Source organism: Pagrus major, chromosome 22, assembly GCF_040436345.1.
Source record: "Pagrus major chromosome 22, Pma_NU_1.0".
NCBI classification, from domain to species: Eukaryota; Metazoa; Chordata; class Actinopteri; order Spariformes; family Sparidae; genus Pagrus; species Pagrus major.
Genome location: NC_133236.1, coordinates 12657496 through 12682362, shown reverse-complemented (window position 1 = coordinate 12682362; position 24867 = coordinate 12657496). Strand labels below are relative to the sequence as shown.

The 24867-nt window shown below is 38.0% G+C and overlaps 1 protein-coding gene across 3 annotated transcripts in view; it reads left to right on the top strand.

Annotated features, from left to right (window-relative positions):
• The window catches only part of LOC141017658 (DNA (cytosine-5)-methyltransferase 3A-like), a 63027-nt gene that overhangs the window by 12781 nt on the left and 25379 nt on the right, over nt 1-24867 (top strand). For 2 of the 3 annotated variants that reach the window (XM_073492382.1, XM_073492381.1), the window contains exon 2: nt 3299-3406. In XM_073492382.1, the coding sequence (XP_073348483.1) occupies nt 3299-3406 (108 nt within the window). Of the gene's footprint in view, nt 1-3298; nt 3407-14011; nt 14136-14413; nt 14452-14599; nt 14717-24867 lie in introns of all 3 variants that reach the window. The other variant, XM_073492380.1, reaches the window with a different exon arrangement.

Sequence of the window (24867 nt, the reverse complement as noted above, 5' to 3'; positions counted from 1 at the left end):
GCCGGAGACAGTTGCTAAGCAGTTTCTGCACCTTAGCAACCACTCCACTGTCACCCTAACAGACGGTCCACCAAGGAGAGAGAGGGAGACATTACTGAAACACAAGGCAGACAGCAGGCAGCATACACAGCTGTTGTTGTAGTTTTGTTTTTGAGCTTTTGTTTTCAATTTGCTTTAGTTTCAGTTAGTTTGGTTTAGTTTTTATTGTTTAAAAAATGTTTCAATATTAGTTTTAGTTTTAGCTTGAAAGCCATAGTCTGAAGTGTGTTCACTATCCAGTGACCCTCTACCATCTTAATCATACTTCAGAGGGCTCTGTCTATAAAAAATAAAAAGTAGTGGCAACTACTTCAAAATCTCAAACAGACCCAAAGAAAATGGAACTGTACCTAGAAAGTCGTTAACACTCTCAGTCATCTGATGTGCTGCCTCCCATTTGTTTTAATCCTGCTCAGATGACTTGCCTCTGTTATCTCAACCCAGCTTTGAACAAGTTGAGCAAACCTCTGATTAAAAACATTATTCCTCCTAACTGGTACACTTAAAGCTGCCTTGTTCACTCCAGCACTACAAGAGTCTAATGGTTTTCCCTTGTAACAGTGACATTTATTTAATTTCTGCCTGAGGCAGTGATGCACATAGAGAGAGCTCAAATATGAATAAAAAGGTCAATGATGAAAATCATTGCAGCTGGCAAATTACTTCCTCCTGGGTAAAATATGATACTCTTAAAGCAACAGGCCTCTCACACAATGAAACCACATTCAAGGTTTGAATGTTTAACTAAAGATGCAGCAGGTGTTGCTTATTTTATTTGGCCTTTTTCACATGGTCTCATGGGCCCAATAAAACGTTTGCACAGACCTTAGACTCTCAGCAACTCAGTCAGAGCCCAGAGCCGATGTAAAAATAGAAATTCAGGACCAGTTTGAGTTTGGTCAGACCCTCAGAATATTTGAGGGTATTGATAGTAGAAGAGGCAAACAAACGGTGACAGTGATTGAGGTATGTGGGGGCGTTTCTGTTCTCCTCAAGCCTCTATGTTTAAATAAATCCTCCTTTTGCTTGATTTATCATGATGTCAATAAAACAAGTTTGAGTTTGAGTTGAGTTTTTAATACTTTTAAATAGAGATACTGACCTTATCAAAGGAAAAGCTCACCCAAAAATGTAAATTCAATCATTATCTACACACCCACATGCAGATGAAAATTTAGGAGCAGTCTGCAAAACATTTCTGGAGCTTCATGGCAAAACAGTGCTGCTGCGTTCTCCTAAACAGCTGAAGTAGATGGGTACTTGTTTTCAGACGTGAAAAAAAACAACTTGAAAAAACCCAACATAAAATGGCTCCATACAGCTCATCCAGCGTTGATTTGAGAAGATGTTATTTGCATCCTTTTTTAAGCCAAAAAGTTGAGGGTCTAAATATTGACTTCTCAAATCAATTTGGGCTCTGGAGAGATGAATTAAGCTGGATGAGCTATATGGAGTTGAGCTGACTGATACTGGATTTTTTGGGCTGATACCGATATTAGGGATTAAAGAAATTCTGATATTGATATCTTGGCCGATATTCTTATATTCAAAGAATACATACAGTACATAAACACACAATTTTTGCAATGATCCCCCAAATGTGGTTAAGAAACGCTTGGGACAAATGTACATGGCGGCAGGATATTTTGACAGTAAATTTTATCAGCTCAGCTACACAATAAACTTCACTAAAAAATGTAATAAACATATATTACCCCCAGCATGTTTTTCTGCATTACGTTCTGTGAAAAAAAGTTTTCATATCGGCACATATCAGGCAAAATATATGCCAATCTATCTGTGATAGGTCAGTATAGGCTGATAATATTGGCCAACCAATCAGGCTCTGATATGGAGCCATTTTATGTTTGGTTTTTTTTCAGTTGTTTTTTTTTTTAACATTATAAACAAGTCCTCATCTACTTTAGTTGTTTAGGAGAATGCTACAACATGAGTAAATATGACTGAATATTCATTGTTGGATGAACTGGATCAGGTATCTGCCAGTTGTGACGGTTTCACTTTAAATACAGTTTCTTTGTACGTTCATTGAGCTTTATTCATCAACATTTACCAGATATCAGATCTGTTCTTGGTATCAGATACCCTGGGTTGAGGAACTTAGTTAATTAGTATTTGGAAAGAAAACATCCTAACAGCTGAGTATTTATCTGACCCGAGTGTTGCTGTCAATTGTTTTACATATCATAACCTTAAATTTTATCTGTTAGTTGCAATGTGAAACTTTCCCTCCAGCACAAACAACATCATGGGCAGCCGTTAGATTGGTTCGAAGTAAATCTGTTGACAGGAAAATTAAGGATTTGAATTGTAGCAGGCTTTTCTTATAATTTTTATTTTGGGGCTTGGCGAGGATATCAAGTCACAACACTGAGATTAAGAACGTAATAAAAACAGTTTGTCGTGATGTAACAGTGAAGGCAGAATGAGATCTCATCAGGATTTCTTCTGGTTGGAAGCCTTTTGAAGGTGTTCGCGTTTGACCCATCACGCTGTAGCTGACACACAGGTGCTGCAGGCTATTTTTATTTTATATATCACTGTACAATTACACTGCTGCTGATCTACAACTCTGATGTACCATAGCACTTTGTCTCTGCTGTGAGCTGAGAAGAGGAACAAACTGCTGAGATGAATTCATTTAGGTTCAAAGCTTCACTAATGGCCTCAATATGAGGCAGTGCCGAAATATATTACAGTATTTCATCTAAAAGACCTTGAATGATGATCTAAGTGTTATTTTTCATCTTATGGGGATTTTTTGTGCTGCGTATCCACAGCAGGTCTAGAAGCACCACAACATGCATTCTGTTTGCTTGACTAAACACAGCTGGATTTGATGTCTGCAAACATATAATTTACTGGTTTTGTCTTTCATATTTCGTCCATTTTAGTTTGAGAGCTGCTTTGTTCAATCAGAACTTGGCCAGGTTTTGAGACCTTTGGTTTTAAAGTTGTTTGTTTTGAAATCGATCTTCAGTTGAGCTTTTTGTCTTCTGGTGAAAAAGTAAAAAAAAAGTGTGAAATGTCACTTTCTAAAAACTGCAAATATTGTCAAGAGTGTGCTAGTCTTCATTCAGTTAATCCTGTTTTCCAGTCTCTGCCCTGCAATGTTTCTTAACCACACTGCCTTGAATATCTGTTGCTTTAATGCGGCCTCACTCCTGACATCAATTATAACTTCATACAGTTGTTGGATTGGCTCAGTGTTTGATGTTTCCTCTCTATAATTGGCCAGAATGAAGATGGAGCAGACCAGGACAGTCCAGAGGAGGGGACGCCAGCGAGCCCCCGCACCAAGCGCAGAGTGGGTCGTCCTGGCAGGAAACGCAAACAGCTGCTTCCTGTGAGTACTGTAATTACAGGCTGTCGACGGCCTTTTATACTCCACACTGCAGGAGAGTGATTGATTATCCATTCACCTATACAACGTTCCCCTGTCTTGGTCTGAAAAGATATGTTAAACATGCATGCCCTGCTTCCAGGAACACTTTGCTCCACATTTATGCATTCACACCTGCTAGCTGCTGAGTGGCAAAATGCTGTTAGATCAGCTTTTTGACATAAAACACAGAGCACTAGACATACTGCTTTAATTAAGTGTCACATTTGAGTGTGTTTGACAGATAATGTGACAAAGCCTCTTCACAGCAGCTTCTTCTGTTGCTTCTCTTCTGCTTTTACATGTTAGATTTATTCCAATCAATGTGTTTAAGAAGAGAGATTCCCCGACGCAACAGCCAATGCATATCCTCTCCCTCAACATGTAATGCTAGCTTCCTCATCATTTTGTCATAATTTACACTTCATCCACCACATTTTCCATGTTGTTACCACTGTGCTGAAAGTTGAAATTAAGAGAAAACACTCAGATTTATTACTCACTCACCAAAATAAGATCTCAGAATGTGGCAACATCGTTAAAGATAAGTCAGTTAGGCAAATGTATTTAGGAGAGAAAACAAATTCAGGGAATGCCAAAGTGAACAGCAAAGTTCCTGGTTCAACTGTGACCCTTGCTGTAGTTTTGCACCGTCATGGGTTTCCTGCGCAATGAGGGATAATTAGCAATGTGGGAGCTAATCTGGCAAAACTATTGGCTTGATTTCAACCTTCAGGCCTATTTTTAGTGATGTTGGCGCATCCTGAGATCTCTGCAATTACTCTAGTGAATAAAATGTTACCGTGACTCATAGGAATGATGGCCATAGCTATGGAAGAAAATGTAGTTTTAAAAAAATTGTTTTCCCATGCTTTTGTTTGATTGATTTAAAAATTCCAGTCTGCTCTGATTGGTCAGCTCACACACGCCAGACCTGGCACTGCTTACAACAGAGCAGCTTTGCTAAATCAATTCTTAGGTGCCAAACTAACCACTAGGCATAAATTATGCAAATGTATGACTCTGTGATGTAATGTGATGTCATGAAGTCACAAGGCATTTCAGGAGCAGTGTTTTCTGTGGGAGAGAGGAGCTTCTCTTGGTGCAGACTTTTAAACTTTCAAGATCTGTTACATGCACAAGAACACATATAAAACACTAGAGGAGAAGAAACAAACAAAAAAGCATAATAGGTCTCCTTTAAGTTAGTTTAGCTTTAATAAGTCTCATTATGAGTCAAGACCTGTTTTGTGAGCCAGACTGTGAGCAAATGACATATAAAGATCACCACAGACACACAGTTCTGGATTTATATACCTTATATACCTTATATATATACCTTTACCTTAACAAAAAATAATGAAAAACAAATCCAACTAGATCTTACACAAAATTAATTTGAAGAAGAAACCAAAATAGAATTATAGAAAGAAAGATAGCTCGTGGAGTTTCGGTTGCACAATGCCTACAGTTAGGGCTATGATTGATCATTTATCACAAATCTTTTTAAAAGGATATTTTACATTTCACCTTATTTCCTCATACCTAGATTGTTTTTGTCTGAGTTGCAGAGTTCTGGGGAGAGGTGAGCCTTCTCTCAAATATAATGGCACTAGAAGGCATTTGTGCCAAAACAAAACACTTGAAAAACTCAACAGTAAGGTCTTTTTCCAGAAATCATGACCCAGTTACTCAAGATAAGCCACAGACTTTGTTGTAAGCGGTTTCATTTTAGGAAGAACTGTCCATTTAAACAACCAGCATTGATCAAAGGACATAGTATAAAAACTTAAAGTGGCTACTTCTACTGGATAGAAGGTGCAATCTGCTGGATTTTCCATGCAAATATGCTAGTTTATGAGCAAACGTTGGTAAAGTTTGCAAATGTTTCCAGGTCAGTTGTGTTTTGGATTTTGGTCAGTGACTGCTTCTGCTGAGACAGTGGGGAACTGAGTTATGTTACTTTTCACAAGGTGAACATGTCGCTCACTTCCTCTGTGTGGGCTTTACTGGATTGGGGTTTGAACTGGCAACCTTCCAATCACCTTTACACCAGCAGTAATAATCTGTGAGTGGTGTTACAGAGCGGCATTATTACTGTAATGACACCAAACTGGATAATACTTCACTCGCTGTGACTTCAGGTCTTTGGCAGCTCCTCTCCTCCATTTTTTTCTCTCCATTCATCCTCTTATCGCTCACCTTGCGTGTGCGTTTGTGTGTGTGTGTGTGTGTGTGTGTCTCTTTGTGCTCAGTGAACTCTGTGGTCGAATCAGCAAGTCAATATAGCTGATCAAACAACCTTAGACAGAAAGGAATACTGAGTGAACTACAGTGAGAGAGCGAGTGTGTGTGTGTGTGTGTGTGTGTGTGTGTGTGTGTGTGTGTGTGTGTGTGTGTGTTATCGTGAATGTATCTGTGTGTGTGTGCATTCATGTGTGCAGGAGAGCAGGTCTGATCATGCTTTGATGTCTGAGTTGTGACAAGGTAGGCAGGATTAATAAGGGTCCTGTCATGAAGACACACACAGATGAACATTAACATGTACATGCTTGCGCACACACATATGAACACAAACTTACACTTATAACATACACACAGCCGCAGTAAAAACAAAGTTGTAATAACACCAATCACAACAGCGCAATAGTAGTGGGACTTGCAGCAGTAGTAAAAGTAGTAGTATTTGCAGAATTACTTAAGTAGTGGTAATGGTAGTAAGAATAGTAGTATTAGTAATGGTGTCATTAAAAGGTGAAAACAATAAACGTAGTACTGTAGTGGTACTTGTAAAGTAAGTAAAGTAGTAGTAATTGTTGTAGTAGACGTGCTGAAAGTTAGATTGACAGCAGCATTAAAAGTAGAAATATTTATATTAGTAGTTACTAGTAGTAGTGTTAGGCCTACAGCAGTAGTCGCAGTAGTAATATTCATAGTAGTAGCAGAATAGAACTAGTAGTAATAATGGCTCTGTAATAGTGGTAGTAGAAGAGATTGTAGCTGAAGTACTTGTAGTTCTATAGTATTAGTAGTAGTTGAATTGTACAATATTACTAATAGTAGCTTTTGTAGAAGAACTAGTAGCAGTAATACTTACAAATACAATTAGCTGTTCTAATAGTTGTTTTATTAGCAGTAGTTGTAGTAGTAATAGAAGTTCTAGTTGTAGTAGCAATAATGATAGTAGTGTAACAGTTTCAAGAATAGTAGTAAATTAATTAGTAGCAGCAGCAGTAGTGGTAGTTTATTATTGATAGTAGTATGGTCAAACATTAATTGCATTACAGTAGTAATAATAGTACTTCTACTACTACTTCAGTAGTAGTGGCAGTAGTTTTAGTGTCTGTACCACTAGTAAAAGTGATAAAGTAATGGTAATTGTATTAGAAGCAGTAGTAGTACCAGCAGTGATCGTAGTAATAGAAGTGTTGAAAGCTAGATTAACTGCAGCAGCAATAAAGTAGTGATATGTGTAGTAGTAATTGTAGTATCAGCAGTAGTCAAAGGGGTATAGTAGTAGTAGTGGTAGCAGTAGTAGTAGAAGCATAATAAAAGTAGGAGTAGTAGTAGTAGTTGTAGGAGAAGTAGTAATTGTAATTCTAGCAGCAGCTACTAGTAGTAGTATTATAGTAATATTAAAAGTAGTTCTAGTAGCCTAATAGTCGTAGTTTTTCAAATTTTTGGTGGTGTAGTTCTAGTAGTAGTGGTAAATGAAGAAGCTGTCACAGCAGCAGTTGTAGATGTAAGAGAAGATAGTACAGTAGTCTATTATTGATAGTGGCTCAATTAAACATTATACTAGTAGTAGCAGTAGTTGTAGTACAAGTAATGTTATTGTTCATTGTAATAGTGCTGTAATGGTAGTAGTTAGTCGCAGTTGTGGTATTTACACCATATGTAAGAGCAGTAGTGGTAGAAATATTCGTAGTGCCAGTAGCACTTGTAAAAGTATTAAAGTAGTGGTGCTTGTAGCAGTAGTGGTAAACTGAAACTTAAATTAACTGCAGCAGCAGTAAAAGTAGTGGTATGTGTAGTAGTAATTGTAGTACCAACAGGTGGTTGGAGTGTAGTATTAGTAGTAGTAATAGTAGTGGTAGCAGTAGAATTATAATAGCAGCAGTAGTGGTAGTAGCATAATAATACTAGTAGGAGTAGTAGTAGTAGTAGTAGTAGTTGTACAATATTAGTAGTAAAAGATGTAGCAGAAGTAGTAGTAGTAGAAGTGGTGGTAGTAGTAGCAGTACCAGTAGTAGTGGTAGTAGTAGTAATATAATAGCAGCAGTAGGTGAAGTAATATGATAGCACTAGTAGTAGTAGTAGCTGTAGTAGTAAAACTAGCAGCAGGAGTGGTAGCAGGATAATAGTTGTTGTATTACTAGTTGTTTTAGTAGAAGTAGTTGTAGTGGCCTAATAGTTGTATAGTGGTAGTAGACGTTTTAGTTGTAGTAACAGTAATGATGGTGGTAGTATAGTAGTAGTAATTTAGGTAGCAGCAGTTGTAGGCATTGCAGTAGTGATAGTATACTATTGATAGGAGCATAATAAAACAATAATACCATTACAGTAGAAGTCTCGCCAGTCGAAGTGGTGATATAAATTGTAGTTACCTATTTTTATTTTATTTGTATGTTTATTTATCTTTATCTATCCTATTTCAATTTGTATTTTTTCTACTTGCTTCTTTGTCTCTACTTGCTTCTTGTCTTTGTGCCGCTACAACATTTGTATTTCCCCTCCGGGGGTCAATAAACGATTATCTTATCTTCAATCTTATAAATGTAGTAGCAATATTGGCAGTAGGTGCATAACACTAGTAGTACCGGTAATTGTAGCAGTGGTATTAGGATAACATAGTGGCTATAGTAAAATAATAAATAACAGTTGTAGCTGTGTTAGCAGCATAATAGTAGCAGTAGTAGTAATGGTAGAAAATAATTACTTAGGAGTAGGTAAGGTGATACTTACTGATTTCAGGACTGATACTGATGCTGATTATTAGAAATCAAGCAGACTGAAAACCGATATTTAGATCAGATATTCATTTGCAGTAAAAAATTAAACTCTTTGTGTCAAAAAATGTTCTGCTACTTTATGCTTCCTCTCCACTACATTTCCTTGATAAATTCAGTTACAGATTCAGATTATTCCGTGTTTAAGGCTATTTATTGTGACGTGTTACCAATCAGGTAGTGTTGTGTGCTAGATATTGTGTCTAGAGGATGTTGCATCAGAGCCAAAGTAGCGCATTTTAAAATGAGTTTATTTTATCGGCAATCCGACAGAAAAATCACCAATACACATAATCGAAAATGCTGAATATAAGCCCAGATAATCAGTCTAACCCTATTTACTGATAATGATATAGTGGTACTATCACATGTAGTATTTGTGGAATATACATAACAGAATCCTCTTGCCCAGCCAACAGTATGTTACCCATTAAGTCTCTCTCTCTCTCTCTCTCTCACTCACTCACTCTCTCTCTCTCTCACACACACACACACACACACACACACACACACACACACACACACACACACACACACACACACACAGTGTCTCCAGGAATAGAGCCATTGTGTGGAGCTCAGGGTGGAGCTGTCAGCGACACTAACTATAGAGAGCAGAGGGACGGAGCCTCTCTTTCTCTCCTCTGTCTCCTTCACTCACTCGTTCACCTCCATTACAAGCAATCCCACACACACATTTACACAAGTACACTACTCTGAACACACACACTAAAGATGATGGTTTCATGGATAAGTGGATTAACCAAATGAGCCTTAACTATTTCAGGCCTCTATCTCTGTTCTTGTACTTTCACACTGATTTTCTCTCTTATTTTTCCAGCTAGTGTTTTTTGCACATTCAAGAGGCTATAAGTTGGCAAGGGTGTGGATCGCTTCCTCTTTCTTCTTTCCTCTCCCATGTGTGATGCAGCTGATGCATGTGTGTGTGTCGCACTTGTGGCTTTTGCTTAAATCTTTCAAGTATTTTGAAATACAGTAAGACGAAAGAGATATATTGGTACTTTTACCAGCATTTATTTAATGCTTTTACATGAAAATCCCCTCACAGCCACAGTCAGATGTGATGTCAACCGTTATGAATAATGAAACTTCTCATGCACACTAATAACTAGATATTATCCAGAGGAAGGATAAACTATAATTACTGGAAGCGTCATGTAAAAACTGAAGTCTTACTTGGACTAAGGGTGACTTGATAACCATTTGATGTTGGCATCTATGCAGCTTATTCAGGTTTTTTTCGGTGTTTCCGTTTTGCACCAAAACCACAAAGGTCACAGAGATATGGTGGAAAAATTGTGTGTGGTAAAAAGTGTCATGACTTACGGCTGGTTGATAAAAAATAACTTGCTTGGGCTGAAAGTGAAACAGTCTTTATGTTACAACTAACCCTGCGACTAACAGCTTGTGTCAAGGTCCTGTATTAATTAACTTATATGTCCTCTATAGTGTCAACAACCACACTGATTAACTTTCTTACAAATCGTATAAACTTTCTTACAAATCATATAAACTCAGGTTGGAGGCTGAGAAATAAAGGTTTTAGTGAATGGGAACAATTCTTTCAAATTTTTCAGAAAACCTTCAGATTTTAGGAGGCGTTTTCAAACAATACCTCAGGTTTTAGAATGCATTTTTAATGGACCTATGTCTTATTGGGTTAATCAGAGTTTTCACATTTGACTGAGAAATCTACTACAAAAGTAGTTAAATAACATTTGATCTTGTGGGTTTTATGATGGAGAAAATCTGCCAAACCTATTCTCAAGGTTATAAACTGGCTTTTGTGTCAGCAGAGAGCAAAATTTTAGTGTTGTTGGAGTGTAGTGCATTATAAAAAGAGGTGTTTCAAACATCTTTCATATAAGTGGGAAATAGTCTGCAACTACTATGACAAAAAAACGTTGTTTTTTTTCCTTTTTCTTGGTCATACTTGATAGTAAACTGAATGTCTTTGGTTTTGGACTGTTGGTCAGACAAAAGATGACAGTTGAAGGCCGTACCCTGGGATGTAGTGATTACTGAGAGCACTTTTACTATTATCTGGCATTTTATGACCATAAGGATTCATCGATAATTAAAATAATTGTTAGTTGCAGCCCCGTAAAGTTTAACACTTTAAAGTTAAACATCATCACAAACTGCAGCCTCCAAAGTGACCATGAAGTTGAATCGACACCTCTATAAAAGGTTTTCAACAGAAACTGAACATGGAGGAAGGATTTAATAGGATTTAATGTATAACTATTGCATTAGACTGCATATAATGTCAGCTAGGTGTTCCTAGGAAACTGACAGTTTGGTGCAGTTGAGATAAAAATCAGTTGACTGCAAGAATTTGCTCCATTATCCCACTTCCGTCTTTTACTTTTTGAAAGTAATCATACCTCGGTAGACTACACAAGTTAATAGAAGACAATAATAAATAAGTAATAAGAATTTGAGATAAAAATCTTTGAGTAAATGTAAAGGAATCAACTCATTTGTGATTCCTCACTACTGTAAGGTTTGTGACGACAGCCTGAACAGCTTAACAGATAGTTTGAAAACTCAGTTAATCCAACAACTAGAGATAGCTATTTTGGCCAACATGGCTACAATAGCTATCTCTAATAATGACAACTGTTAGCTAGCAAAACTAAAGTCAATAGATAAAATAGAATAAAAACAGATATGCAGTATTGAGCTTGAAGATTAAGAACCCAATGGCTGCAGAAGTTATTCCTCCAGAGGCTGCTATGTTTTTTTGACATGGATGTAAAGCAGGGCAGAAATCTGAGAGAGTTTGGGCCGTTCTCCAAATCATGTCACGTCCAAAACATAATCTGGATGGGGTTCACAGCCACTGTGATGTGGACTGCTAATAATAAGTGCCTGCTGTGCACATATTTCTGCACATACCTCCATCTGTCACACTGATATTGGAAACAGCTACAATACATTTTGGCCTATCATCATTGATTTGCAATATTAGCTCGGTGTGACTGCTTATTTTATTATTTTTGGTGCACTATTGTTTTATTGTTTGCTGCATCCTGTTCTCTCTTCAGCCTCCCCTCGGGTATCATCAAAGTTTCATCCAACCTAAAAACTGCCTTTGGTTGAATTGCTATATTGTGCAACACACAGCTTAGGTTAGAGTCAGTGAAGTCAGGTACTTTCCACAATGTCTGTCTGTCGAGATCAAGGCTAGATGCTGAGAGAAGAGGAAGTGCAGGTCAGTGAGGAGTTGTTTGAAAGTTGAAAGACAACAAAAAACACCAGTTTGCATGTAGGAGGTTCTATCTGTCATCTGTCTGAGTTTAATCCTAAATATGACTACTGGTAACGGTAGTCACGCTTGAAGATGTCTTCAGATTCACGCAATACAACTTTAAAGCTGCATTAAGCAATACAGTCATATTGAATCTCTGTGAATCAACTTTGTAGTCTGCAGCCGCATTGAGGTCATAGTTTTGGTTCACCGGCCTAAACGAAACCTAACCAAAGCTCTCACAAAAGGAACTGTACAACCAGCTTGCACAAGCCGGTTGTACACTTCCTGTTTAGCGCAAAATGGCGGAGAGGCGAAGTGGCTGAAGAACGTCGAAACATTTAGTAATCCAAAGACATCCAGATATTTTTCTCAGGATTTGTTGGACCAAACCAGGGCTGAATTGGATTTACATGCGACATGTGACCAAAAAGATGACTGCAAGTCCAGATTCCTCTGTTTCTGCTGAATGTGTAAGTAGTCAGTTGTTTGCTTAAAAGTTAGCTGTAGGAGCTGAATTAAAGATTCTTTTTGCCTCCTAATGTTAAAAATTGCTTAATGCAGCTTTAACTTCAGTTTGGGGTTTTATTACAATAAATGCTAAGGCCATGTGTTCACATCAAGGGCACGTGTGCACACGATAGATGCTTGTGCACTCATTTTGATTTAATTTTAAAGAAGCTTATTACTTTTCGTCTTGTCATGATTTTTGATTGTTTTGTGCGCACAGTTTTAATATACATGTGAGCTAATTTTTAACAAAGCACCCTGTTTATTTTTATGTAGCAAGTTTTACGCTGATGTCAACCACTTGACTCAAGTGTAGTTGACTGCTTTGAGTTATTTAGCTTGAATGTGTTCTTGTCTTTTATGCTTCCTGCAATTTATTGTTATACAGAGTCTATGAAATGTCATAAACAGAAATATTTCTGTCACTTCACTTTTGTTTGAACAATACATTTCTCAGTGTTTTGTCCCAATTTCAGTTAAACACGTCGCTAATAATTTTAGAATAAAAATAACTAAATCATTTTTACACAGTGAAAACACACTTTTAATGAGTTGATGGAGATTTATTAGTCGTCTTACTATCTGTTGACAACCCCCTAATAAAGTGCATTATTGTCAGCAAAAAAAACACAAAATTAAAATATAGAGCTGAATGGCTGTACTGTCGTCTATTTTCAGACTGGAGACATCAAAATCCTGCTGCCTTTTAGAGCTTGATCATAACAAAAAACAGGTTGATGAGTGGGAAATAAATGGCCGCATACAGCTCATGCACATAGCTTTTTGCAATTAGTTTAAAAACAGGAAGGCACACATTAACGCAAAATATAATTTTTTGCGTATAGGTTTGATCATTTGGGCACTTAAAGCCTTTGAGCCTCCAAAAATCCACCTATGTTTTAAAGCCTTGTTCCTGTTTGAGCGTGCTGGTGTAGTTAAATTTGCCCTGAGGCCCTTTTAGTCACCTTTTGTGTTCTCAGCTTTTTACAGGCCTTCTCACCTGCTCATTACAGCCTTTGTGGGCTTGTTAGCCCTAGCTAGCGTTAGCGTAGCCTTTGAGCTTGACATTCACCCCTGCCCTCTACTTTCTAACTACAAATCTATAAAATCTGTCCGCCTGTTAGCGACACACACGCATACAAATCCTGCTGGCCTTTTAGAGGGGACACAGAGTTTAGCATCATTAATGCAATGGAGCTAATGGATAAGCCATTGAATTAAAGACAGGATTATATACACAGTAGATTGTTTGAGTGCATAATTAGACAAAGCAAGTACTGTCCACTCAATGTTTTGCAGTGAAATTACAATACCTGTGTTGAAAAGTGTGAAATTTCAAGAATTTTTGAAATTTCCAATGTTATTTTTGAGATTATTCTACCGTATATGTAATTTAAAGCTAATTTTATGAGGGGTTAGCATCATTTAACACAAGGAGTTCCTCCCACATGTGCTCATTAATCATTAGCACTGTTAACGACATCGATGCTGCTCCCATTCTCATTTCACATGTGTGTGTGTTTGTGTGTGTGTTAATGGGAGCTGGAGGTGTTTATTATACTGATCCTATGCAGACACATTCTGCTGGGGCAGACTAATAGGTATGTCGCTCTTTGCGTGTATGTGTGTATGCACACTTTTTATGTGTGTGTGTGTCTGTATAAGGTCTGTACATGTGTGTGTATAGTTATAATGTCTGTGGAGTCCTTTGATGAGTCTAGACAAGGACCAGCAGCAGTTTTCTCAGACCTAGACTGTTCTCCGTCTGTTTCCCAGGAGATGGCGACCTCTGACCCCTGTGCAAACGCCCCTCCAACCCCGCCAGAGGAGCCGGAGCCCTCCCCCTCCCCTCGCAAGAAGCGTGGGCGTCGGAAACTAGAGCAAAGCGTGAAGAATAAGGGTATAGATTTAATACAAAGTCATGTAATTCTTACACATATATGCAATAATTTGATGCTTTAAGGATGTGAAAAGTTACGGTCAAGTCTTTAGTACCTGTCAGTTTACCTGAAATTTTAACAGTCAAATAACTTCCAGATTGCACTGTTTGAAGGCATTTACATTTTAAATATGGATGCCATGGCACAGTGATGAAAACCATGACTTTACCTCCTCATTAAAGCTCTTGTTAAATCCGTACAAATGGCCCATTTCCTGTAACTTTTTCTCCTCCTGCAGACGAGCCAGATGACAGAAACTGTGACTCCCCCAGAGAGGTGAGAAAGCCAGCCTCTGCCCTGCTTCTGAAGGTTTTTACATTAAAAAATAGAAGAAAAAACACTCTCATAGTACAAGCAGATTTAAGAGTGGGGATGTAACTAGCTTTGTGTGTGCATGTGTGTGTGTGTGTGTGTGTATGTACAGGGTGAGACTGGGAGGCTGCGGAGGAGGCCGGTCCCCAGAGTGACTTTCCAGGCTGGAGATCCGTACTACATCAGCAGGAGACAGAGAGAAGAATGGCTCAGCCGCTGGAAGATGGAGGTGGGAGAGAAACAGGTCTCTGTCTGTGTGAATTTAGAGCTACAGTAACATGGAGGCTTTTATTTCCTCTAGAATAAAACGCCTCATGTTGATGCCTCAATCAAACGCTTTTTGACAGACTATCATTTTTCATGTAAACACTCCACTGAATTACATTTTTAATTTAATTGGCTGACATTTCTGCTTGAGAGGATTTGTATTCTTTTGAATTGGATCTGTAGACGGTTGCTTTGTATTGTAAAGCAGCCAGACTACAGCAGAAGTCATCTGTGGTTTTTCTTTGTGCAGAAATGAGTCGTCAAGTAAAGGGGAAATCCCTGTAAGAAGTCAAATCCACCTCCACAACAGAAGTGCAGTGTGATATCACAAAAAATGTTAATGATTAGCAGTTAAATTTTATGTGTCAGGGATATTAACGCTGCTGTTTTTTTGTTAAATGTTGATTTAACTCAAATAAAATGAGAGAGGACTCACAACAATTAACTATTGAAGATTATTTTTTACTATTTAAAAAATGAATGAAGCTAGTTCATTTTCCTTACATGACATACCCCTCTCACTGCAGCATTTATCTAATGCACCCATCTAATCATAGTCGTTACTGTTTGTTCACTCATGCTGCATGCCGGCTGCCACACTGCTCACCTTAAATCTATGCTGTCATTTGCTGCTTCTGCTGCAACCACTGCTACTCTTCATAAAGCATTTCAAAGTAGCAGGGAGCTCATCAACTAATAATTGACCCATCCTCAGTCCCGTCCCCCTTAGTCACTGTTGCAAGGTCGGACAAGCTTGAAAATAAGAAACATGACAACGCCGGTCCCCTTTAGCCGGCTGCAGCAGTGTCTTTTAGATTCTTTCTGGGAGTCAGGCAATGTAGACGTGTCCGTGAAGGTTGTGGCATCAATGTAATGAGACTTTAAATGTTGTTATGTTACCTTTGAACACACGTAGTTGTCATTGGTGATGTTGTAGTGGCTGCTAGTTTGACCACGTTAAAACGAGACGCGGCTGGCTTGACCGCAATCCACATCCACTCTTTACATCTGACAAAAGTTGCCTTTGGTTCTGTGAAGGCAACAAATAAAACCCATTCCACATGGTCAGGGTCTCGAGTGCAGGCACCAGAGGGTGCTGGTCAGCCTTGCTTCCAGTCTCGCCTGGTGGCCACTAGCAGTATTGCAGCAAAAAATTCCCCTGTGGCCCAAAAAGCATTTTCCCATAGACCGCCATTATAAAAGAGATCATCAAGAACTGCAAACAAGGTCGATTATGACTCTATTATGAATTTTTGATCTATGGAGGTTTCAAATTTGTACAACAACCAATAAGCAGAGAAAAGCGATATTAAAAATATGCGACGTCATCACAATGTAAAGTCGATGAGCTGAGCGGGAACTCGCGGGCGGGGTTTTGCTGTATGTGCTAGGTGAGCAATTCTCATTGGTTTGACTGGCCGCCATCTTTACATCTGGTATCTAGTTCTCCTATATAAATCTATGGTCCAGTGTTGCTTCTAGAGGTCCCCCAGAAACATCTTTTGGCCATCTTGTTTTTCTTTTCAGTATAGACAAACCTAGCACATATAAGTTTAACAGGAAACAGGAAAGTTGTCCGAGTTTCATCAAGGTCGCTAGCTTGTTCAACTGTTATTGGACCACAGAGTGAAAATGGGCAGAACCCAGGAAGGTTCAGGAAGGCCACTGAATACCCCTCACTTCAACTTCCCTACGGTGGTCCCCAAAAAACATCAATGTCTCTCTTTAGAGTCAGTGTTTGGTTATTTCACTCTGGGCTACTGTAGAAACATGGAGATGCAACATGACTCTGTGAGAGAAGACCCACTCTTTCTCTCGATCTGAAAGGCTCATTCAGTTCTTAATTTCAGGTGATTATACACTGATGAAAACATAATTAGAAATATAATATTCCATTGCTGCCCCAAATCCACTCTAGACCTTTAAATGACCGAAATTAAATAATTTTAATTACTTAATCCATATATCGATTTTAAACTGCTTGCCTGGGTCCAGGTCATGTTAATTAAACTAATTATATCATTAGTAATTATTGTTATATACAGCTGGGAAGTAGAGGGAAAATGTTGTCATATTTTGTGATTGCAAAACAGCTATCGAAAGGTCTTTAAAAAGTCTCCAGAAACCCTGCACACTGAAATGCATTGTTCCTTTTTAGACCATAATGAGATCATTACATGTAACTGAACATGACAAGAGTATTGTTTCAGAGCACTTTATAGTGCTTAAAAATATTCATGACTAATGAGAAGTCCATATTTTTGTTGGAACACATCCTCAGCTCATATAATGCAGGACAATTGTCTGTTCTAATCCAAACCGTAAATACTTTGCCAAAGCCAAACCACTGACATTCAAATATTTTTTTGTCAGCATTATCATCATCCTTAGTTCATATCCTTAGTGAATTTGCACATTGCTTTGACATTTTCTCCAGCCTCCATCACACTCTGTTGTTTTGCAGTCTTCCTGCCCGTCTCTGCCCTGTTGTGTGTATTTGTTTACACTGGAAGGGAGTGGACTTCCCTTCTATACAAACACACAGTTGGCTGGTGAAAGAGCAACTGCGTTCCCTCAATTTCATTTCTCAACCGTTGACAAAGTGATAATGTGCCATTGAAAGTGAAAATGGTGCTTCGCCTTTCAGGGGCTGCAAATCCCTGTCATGCACCATTTGTCATTTTAGAAGAATCCAGCTGTGGTTGATTTTGACATGAATCGTCAAAAGTGCAGCGGTGGTAGACACCATTTCAGCATAGCCATAAAACAATGGTTTCCAACCTTTCACACAGCCCTGTCAGATGGGTTCATAGGCTTCTACTGAACTGTTTATTTTCACTGCAGAGAAACACAGTGGCTGTGGTAGATCATGGCATTTGAATTCGCATAAAAGATAGTGACCCTCAAATTGTTGATGTTTAAACTCAACTTTTCTTTTGTAGTACTACCACATGGAGTAGCAGACGCTTGGTGTTTGAACCATTTGTCCATTACTTTTAGCTATTTTGACTTTTCTGCCTGCTTGCTAACAGAAGTCATATCATTAAATCCAACATGATCTATTTCTTGAAATCTGGGGGGTTAAATGACATCAAGTGGATTCTGCATTCTCGTATGTACTTTCATACTCATTTGGATATTTATGACTAAATATCTTTAAAATGTATATGTAATGTATAATTTTTAGTTATTTAGGGATTAAGTACCCTCCACCAGAATTGCATAACTGTATAGAAAACTTTGAAACAACATTTTTTTTTTTATACTCAGATAATTTTATAGTTTGGCCGGTGGCTTGAGAAAAGTTTCTTAAGTGGGTGGTGCTCTGCTGGAGGAATTTGGACTCATGACTACAGTATTTCTAAAGATCCTGGCTGCTGGCTCTGTTGATAACTAATTTTATACACTCTCAATTGCAACATGTGCTGTTAGGATGTTACAGCTGACTCAGGTCAGTGGGAAACTGAGCCATGTTGTGCAGCCGGCCTGTGGTAGCTTGAATGTTACTGGTCATTGTGACATTGTGGTCATTGTGTTTGTTTTTCCCTCCTAATCACAAATTCTTGGCCTAAAACAAATAATTTAACAAGTCGTAATTTAAAAAATGTTAAATTAAGGGAGTTTTGTCAATCATATTATGAAAACAAAGGTCTGACAAAACACAACACTTAATTTAAAGAAGCTAAAATCAATATTTTATATTAACATCAACAACTTGTATAAAAAAGGGGGGGAGTTTTGCTTATTTTGTTTTTTGCCCACAACTTAACTGTTTTTGTTCTCTCTCATCACTATGTCAACATAGTCATTTGGCTGAAACAGGCAAGTGTTTTCAGTGAAAAAGCTCTAAAAAAAAAAAACACAGCACTTCACCTTCCGAGCACCAAACAGCAGACAGTGGCAAAGCCAGCGACTAGTTGATCAACATGGTGGAGCATTTAGCAGCTAAAGAGCCAAAAAATTCTATCAGAAGGTGGAGGAGACCAAAAACAGAGCTAAAAGAAGAGTAAACATTGGATGTATATTCACCATATTGCCAGAGATACATCTCCCAATGAATGCTAATGCTCCTGCTTGTCTCCCACATGTATAAATAAGCAACTGTTGACTATAATTTAAAAGGTTGAGAATATGTCAGTTTTGTTTTTACAACTTATTCCGCTGCCCTGAAGTGCCAAAAAAAGAAAAAGATTTTTATCACACTCATAAAGTATTGATATCTGGCACCGGTGTACAGAGAACACACTACAATACACTTGGGAGAATATTGTGCTGCTATGCTGTAACCTGGGGGGGGGGGTGTGTGTGAGAAAGTGTGTCTGAAGAAGACATAAAAGAGAGAATGGCTGAGAGAGACAGGATGTGGTCATGACTGGCACAGAGACAGTCATTCAGGTTGATTGACAGACAGGCTGGCTGTAGCACACAAGGATGTGAGAGTGTGTGACGTACAGCCAGAGTGTGTGAGAGCCGGAGGGGAACACGTCTGCAAAAGTTATGAAGAGGATGGTTTAGAAAATGAACATCTTTCATGCATAACTGAACAATATATAAAAACACACCCAGACTCTAGTTGGTCAAACTGATGCCTGCATACTGTTGCATGTGAATGCGACAGCTGGAGAGAGAGAGGTACTATAGAGGGAGGTAATGAATGTGTGACTTCCTGTCAACACTTTCTTCTCACTTTCTTACTGACTCATCATCTACTCCCCATGAGCATAAGTGATGTTTTTTTTTGGCATGGCATGAGTGGAGTGAAATAAACTGAGACTAAAGGGTTGGTTCTCATCATAACTTTGTATGTATTTGAATGGAAAGAAGGATGGTAGAGTTTAACAATATAGTGAATAAAAGTCAACAAAAGTAAAAGAGGAACAAATTAACAATTCTATGATGGGAATAAAGGAAGGAAATGCAGAAAAAGGAAAGCAGAGGTGGAAGAAGTATTTCGATCCCTTTCCTATGAAGTAAAAGGACCATACATGTACTCATGTACAAGTTCCAATACAAGTAATGGATCATTCACAAATAGAGCCCGACCAAATAGCCTATCACAGATACTGTATATCCATATTGGCGTTTATGTTGTCGATATCGTGAAAGTGAACTTTGTTGTAGTCCTGTACCACCAGACTACAGAGAAGCTTCTCTTAATTCATCTTCAGCACTCCGCCACAAAAAACTGTTTTATTTTTATGCCTTATCAAACCTGGATAAGTTGGAATCTGACCTGGTGACAGCCATTATTGACATCTTTTCACTGACGGTCTAATATATATATATATCAGTATTACAGAAAGACTTTCATGGTCCTGTCTATTTCTGGTTTCATAATCAGTTAAAATTAGTGTAACTAATTTATCCTGGCCTCCAGCTGCCTGTAAGTTATTGTAAGAGTTAGAGCAATTTTTTTGTAATGATACAGATGGCCACGGTGGCCATAAGATAAAACTGATGGGTTGTGAGATGATTCATGGGAAAAGGAGGAGGAAAAAACGAAGCTCTGATACACAAATGTCTATTCATGTTTAAGATCCCGTATGTTTCTTAGGTAGTTTTAACTCTTTGGGCGTCTAACAATTATTTAAATTAAATCAGCTGAGAAATTTGGAGATTTACCATGTTTTGGTAGAGCTGCTGACAACTCATAGACATCAGAAACGTGACAAGGAGCTCTAACGACGCACTGTTTTTGTGTGATGTCAAAAGTCAAAAAGATTGGGATCAACTGGTTTAACCTGTAACAATGCATTGTATCTTACATGCTTTTCATTTGTTTTAAAAACTCTAAATCTTAACCGCAATCAGCAGCTGTCCAGTAGATGTCAAGGGGTCAAAAGTGCATATTTCCCTCTTAAATGTTGTGAAGTAGAAGCGTGAAGCACCATAAAATGGAGATACTCAAAGTTAAGTACCTCAGAATTGTGCAAAAGTGCAATTCTTGTGAATTGATCTTATCTACTTTCCACTGACAGAGGAGGGAAACCGAGCAAGGAAATTATAGAAGATGAATAAATCAAGAAGGATTGAAAAGGAAAGCAGAAGTGCTACAGAATAGATGGAAGAACGAATGAATAGAAGGGAGAAAGATAAAAGAGTGTAGAGAGAAAGAAAAGAATGAAGGCAGACAAGAAAAATAGAGACTTAACTGCGATGTAAAGCGAGGAAAGAGACAGATATTGACAAATTGTGGGAGAAAAAGAAAGAGAGAGAAAAACTGAGAGTGTATGTGTGTGTGTTTGACAGAGAGAGGTGAAATCAGTGACAGAGACAGAGGTTAACCAGTTCCAGGTTTCTGCCTATGTGTGTGTGTGTTTGTGTGTGAGTGTGTGTGTGTGTTTGCTCTGTCAGTCAGCTGAACTGCAGCCAGCTGTTAACACTCCCATCAATATCCCACATCGCTGCTGTCTGAAGGAAACCTGGTAACTCTGCAAAGTCTTTTCCATTTTGAGATGGAAAAAAATCTGGCATCTTTTCCACTTCAAGTCTAAAGTTTCAGCCAAGAAAATAAACACTGAGTCGGGGTATAATGCACTGTATGTATGAGTGTAGTTTTTTCTCCCTTTAGAATAGAAACGCTGCCTTACCCTCATTTTGTGCTGATTTGATTTAGTGAGTCACACACCAAACACACACTCAGCTGTGACTTTGTTTTGACCTCTAACCACTCAAAGTGATGTGCAGGACCACAGAGACATAATCTGAAACTTTCTATAACAATCTGGTCAATGATGACTGATAGACGACATAATAGACACGAATGAAGACTATCAAACGAGCAAAAGCCAACTAGCTAAATGCATTGTGTTTTTCTTTAGGGCTTACAAATGTGTGAAGTTTATTTGCCTCCTCTTAAAACATTTGTAAAGCTGATTGTTCTGATTATATTAAAACCTTCATTGTTTACATCCTTGTTTACACAAGCTAGAAGTTTTCTTTTCAATCTTCTGCGGGCGCTTGTTACCACCACCATCTGTTGAGTGTTTTATGGCGTACTTGTAGTGCTGCAACCAGCTGATTAATGTGCTGATTTATTTATCAATTATGTCAATAAAATTTTACAGAAATAGAGAAACATGCCTTTTATTATTTCCCAGAGCTTAGTTGATATCTTCAAATAGCAATATCTCAAAAAACTTAAATACACCACCGAATGTTTAACATTTTTGCTTGAAAAGTGAAATTATTCATCTAACGTCAAAACATTTATAGATTAACTTTCTTTCACTCAACAAGCTAACAAGCTAATTTCCTCTATGCTTAAAAGCTTTGATTTTATTCTGTGGCACATTCGAGGATTTCAACATTCTCTCTTCAAGAGCGCCAGCATTTTTTTAGTGCATCACATTGAGCACACACATATTTTTTTAAGTATGTAAGTCAGGTATGTTAAGATTTTTTTTCAAGCAAAGATATCAAACATTTGCTGATTCCAGCTTCTTTATCATCCCTGGCAGATTATCGGGGCTGATATTCAGCATTTTTCCGATTATCTGTGATTTTGTTGTCAGATTGCTGATAAAATAAACTAATTTAAAATGTGCTGCTTTGGCTCTGATGCACCAAACTCTCACACAATGTCCTGCCCACAACAATATCTGATTGGTAACACATCACAATTAATAGCCTATAAACACTAAATAAGTAACTAGTAGCTAAATGTATCAAATACATGGGGTAGAGAGGAAGAATAAAGTGGCAGAAAAAGGAAATACTCAAGTAAAGTACCTGAATACGACTACTATTACTAATACTAACACTAAACTACTAACAATACTGATAAAAAAAGACAACACTCATTCCAGCCGCAGTCTTTTCACCCTGCTACTTTCTGCCATACCACCAGACTACAGAGCAGCTTCATTCCTCAGGCGTGAAACTCTTAAACTCATCCTCAACACCCCAAATAGATGTAGGACTAACCCTCCAAAAATCACAAATAAATCTAGATCCTACTGAAGAACAGTACTTTATAAATTGTACATGGTTTATTCCATCACTGGTTGTTTGAAATTTTGACACAAAGAGTTTCATTTTTACTGCAAATGGCCCTGAAGAAGCCACATCGGTTGATCCCTAGTAAAAAGGCAACTATTTCCTAACACCTTCACCATAATGACTTTTATATGTTATTGTTTTACATGTCTCAGTTTGGTTTGCAGTTACACTGACCTCTAGTGACCAACAAAAGTTAGCATTAGCGTTATGTTAATGCATTTTTACTGCACTCATTACATCCGAGTCTGAAAGAGGTTGTTTTTCTCTTATTTCAAACATTCAGTGTATAGATATTATGTCAGCTTTTCTTTATTTTCCTTTCTCTAACTCTAAACTGTCTCACGTGACTTGTAATGTGTACTTTTTTGTGTGTAGGCCTGTGTGTGTATGTTAGGTCCTGACCCTAACACATCCCGTCACCTTGTCAACTCTGAAGCTTACCTAACCTTTGACCTCAGTGCACATACACACATCAGACACACACACATGTAAACACTAGCTCGGATTTGTGTGTGTATATGTGTGTCGTCATCACCTTTAAACCCCCGGGGCTACCAGACATAACTCTACACCACCGCTCACTGTGCATGTGTGTGTGTTTTGTTGAAGTCCACCTAAACATCTGTTAGGTGAAGGAGCCAGTAAATCACACACTTCACCGCTGGCCAATCAGCATTGAGCGAGAGGGTAAAGATGACTCGAGTGTGTCCGATGAGACACACAGAGAGGAAAGTGTAGGAGAAAGAGGAGGAGGAGGAGGTGAGAGAAGAAAATGACAGAGAGAAAGAGAGCCAGGGAGGAAGGGTTGCAGTTACAGAGCTGCCATGTCCGGTCTGTAAGTGATTTCATTCTTTTTCTTCTTCTCCATGTGTTGCAAACGTGTGAAATCTGTTAAGGTTGTGTTTTAAAATTAGACGTGTTACAAGCTGCTACCAACAAGTTCATTCATTGCAAGTTTGTGTTTATGTTTGCAGGCAGGGTGTCCATTTGTTTGCTGAACTAAAATAGCGTGTAATTTAGTTTTTTATGTTTTCTGGTGCATTTATACCAGCCCAGCAGAAACACATTTAGAGGAGACTGTGATTGCCACTTTAAAAATAAGTAAAAAGGACAACGTGCACAAGGTATTTCCTACTTTAGTAAAAGTAAAGTAAAAATATTGCCAACGGAACAAATGAAAATGGTCTTAAAAAAACTATATTATATCTCACTGAAATGTTACCTTTCAGGTGATTGTGATTAAGCAAATCTACTTGGTAAGATTTTGAGTTTTTGCAGTGGAGCTTGATTTTTTGTTTGAAGGAAGATGGTAGCTCATATAAAAGTGTTTTCCACTTTTTCCCTGGCAGCAAAGACATGCCAATCAATCCTTAACATGTTTGTCCACTTCTGACAAAATCACTATATAACTATATAATAGTATATAATAACTCAGCTAATAACAGAATCTGTGAGGGCCATATTCATAGTTGGTACATTTCAGTTTTCTCTGGATGTAGTGCGGTCCAGCTGGGCAAATCACACTGTCACACAGTGGTTCCCAACCTTTCTGGCTATTGTGACACAACAAAACAACCTCTACTTGTGACTCATCATCATCAATTGCATACAGTATGTCACAATTGTGACTGCCACAACCAAAGACTTATTTTTTTCCGCTTATTTTAGAGTCACAAAGAACCCAAGATGTTCAGTTATTTGCTAGGAAAAGGAAAGATCGGAAGGGAAGTCTATAAATAATTTTTTCTCCATTGCCCTTTGTCAGATTTATCTTTTGACCCCTTGTGGGGGTCCTAACCCTAAGATAGGAACCATTGGGTGTAGCATACAGAAGAAAACCACAGAATGGCTCTGTACAAAAGCATTTTTGTAACTTTTCTCAGTACTTTAGGCAGTCTGTAAAAGTTAAAAATAATACCAAACAACTTAAGTATTTAGCTGCATGGTTAACACAAGATAAGATGAGACTCACATGTTACAGCATCTCAAGAATCAAACACTGAGGGAAAACTGAACAAATCATAGAAAGAATGAATCAAGACAAAGCAGGAAAAAAATAGAATAATATTATTTCTAACAACGTAGAAGTAATAATAATAATAAGACCATATA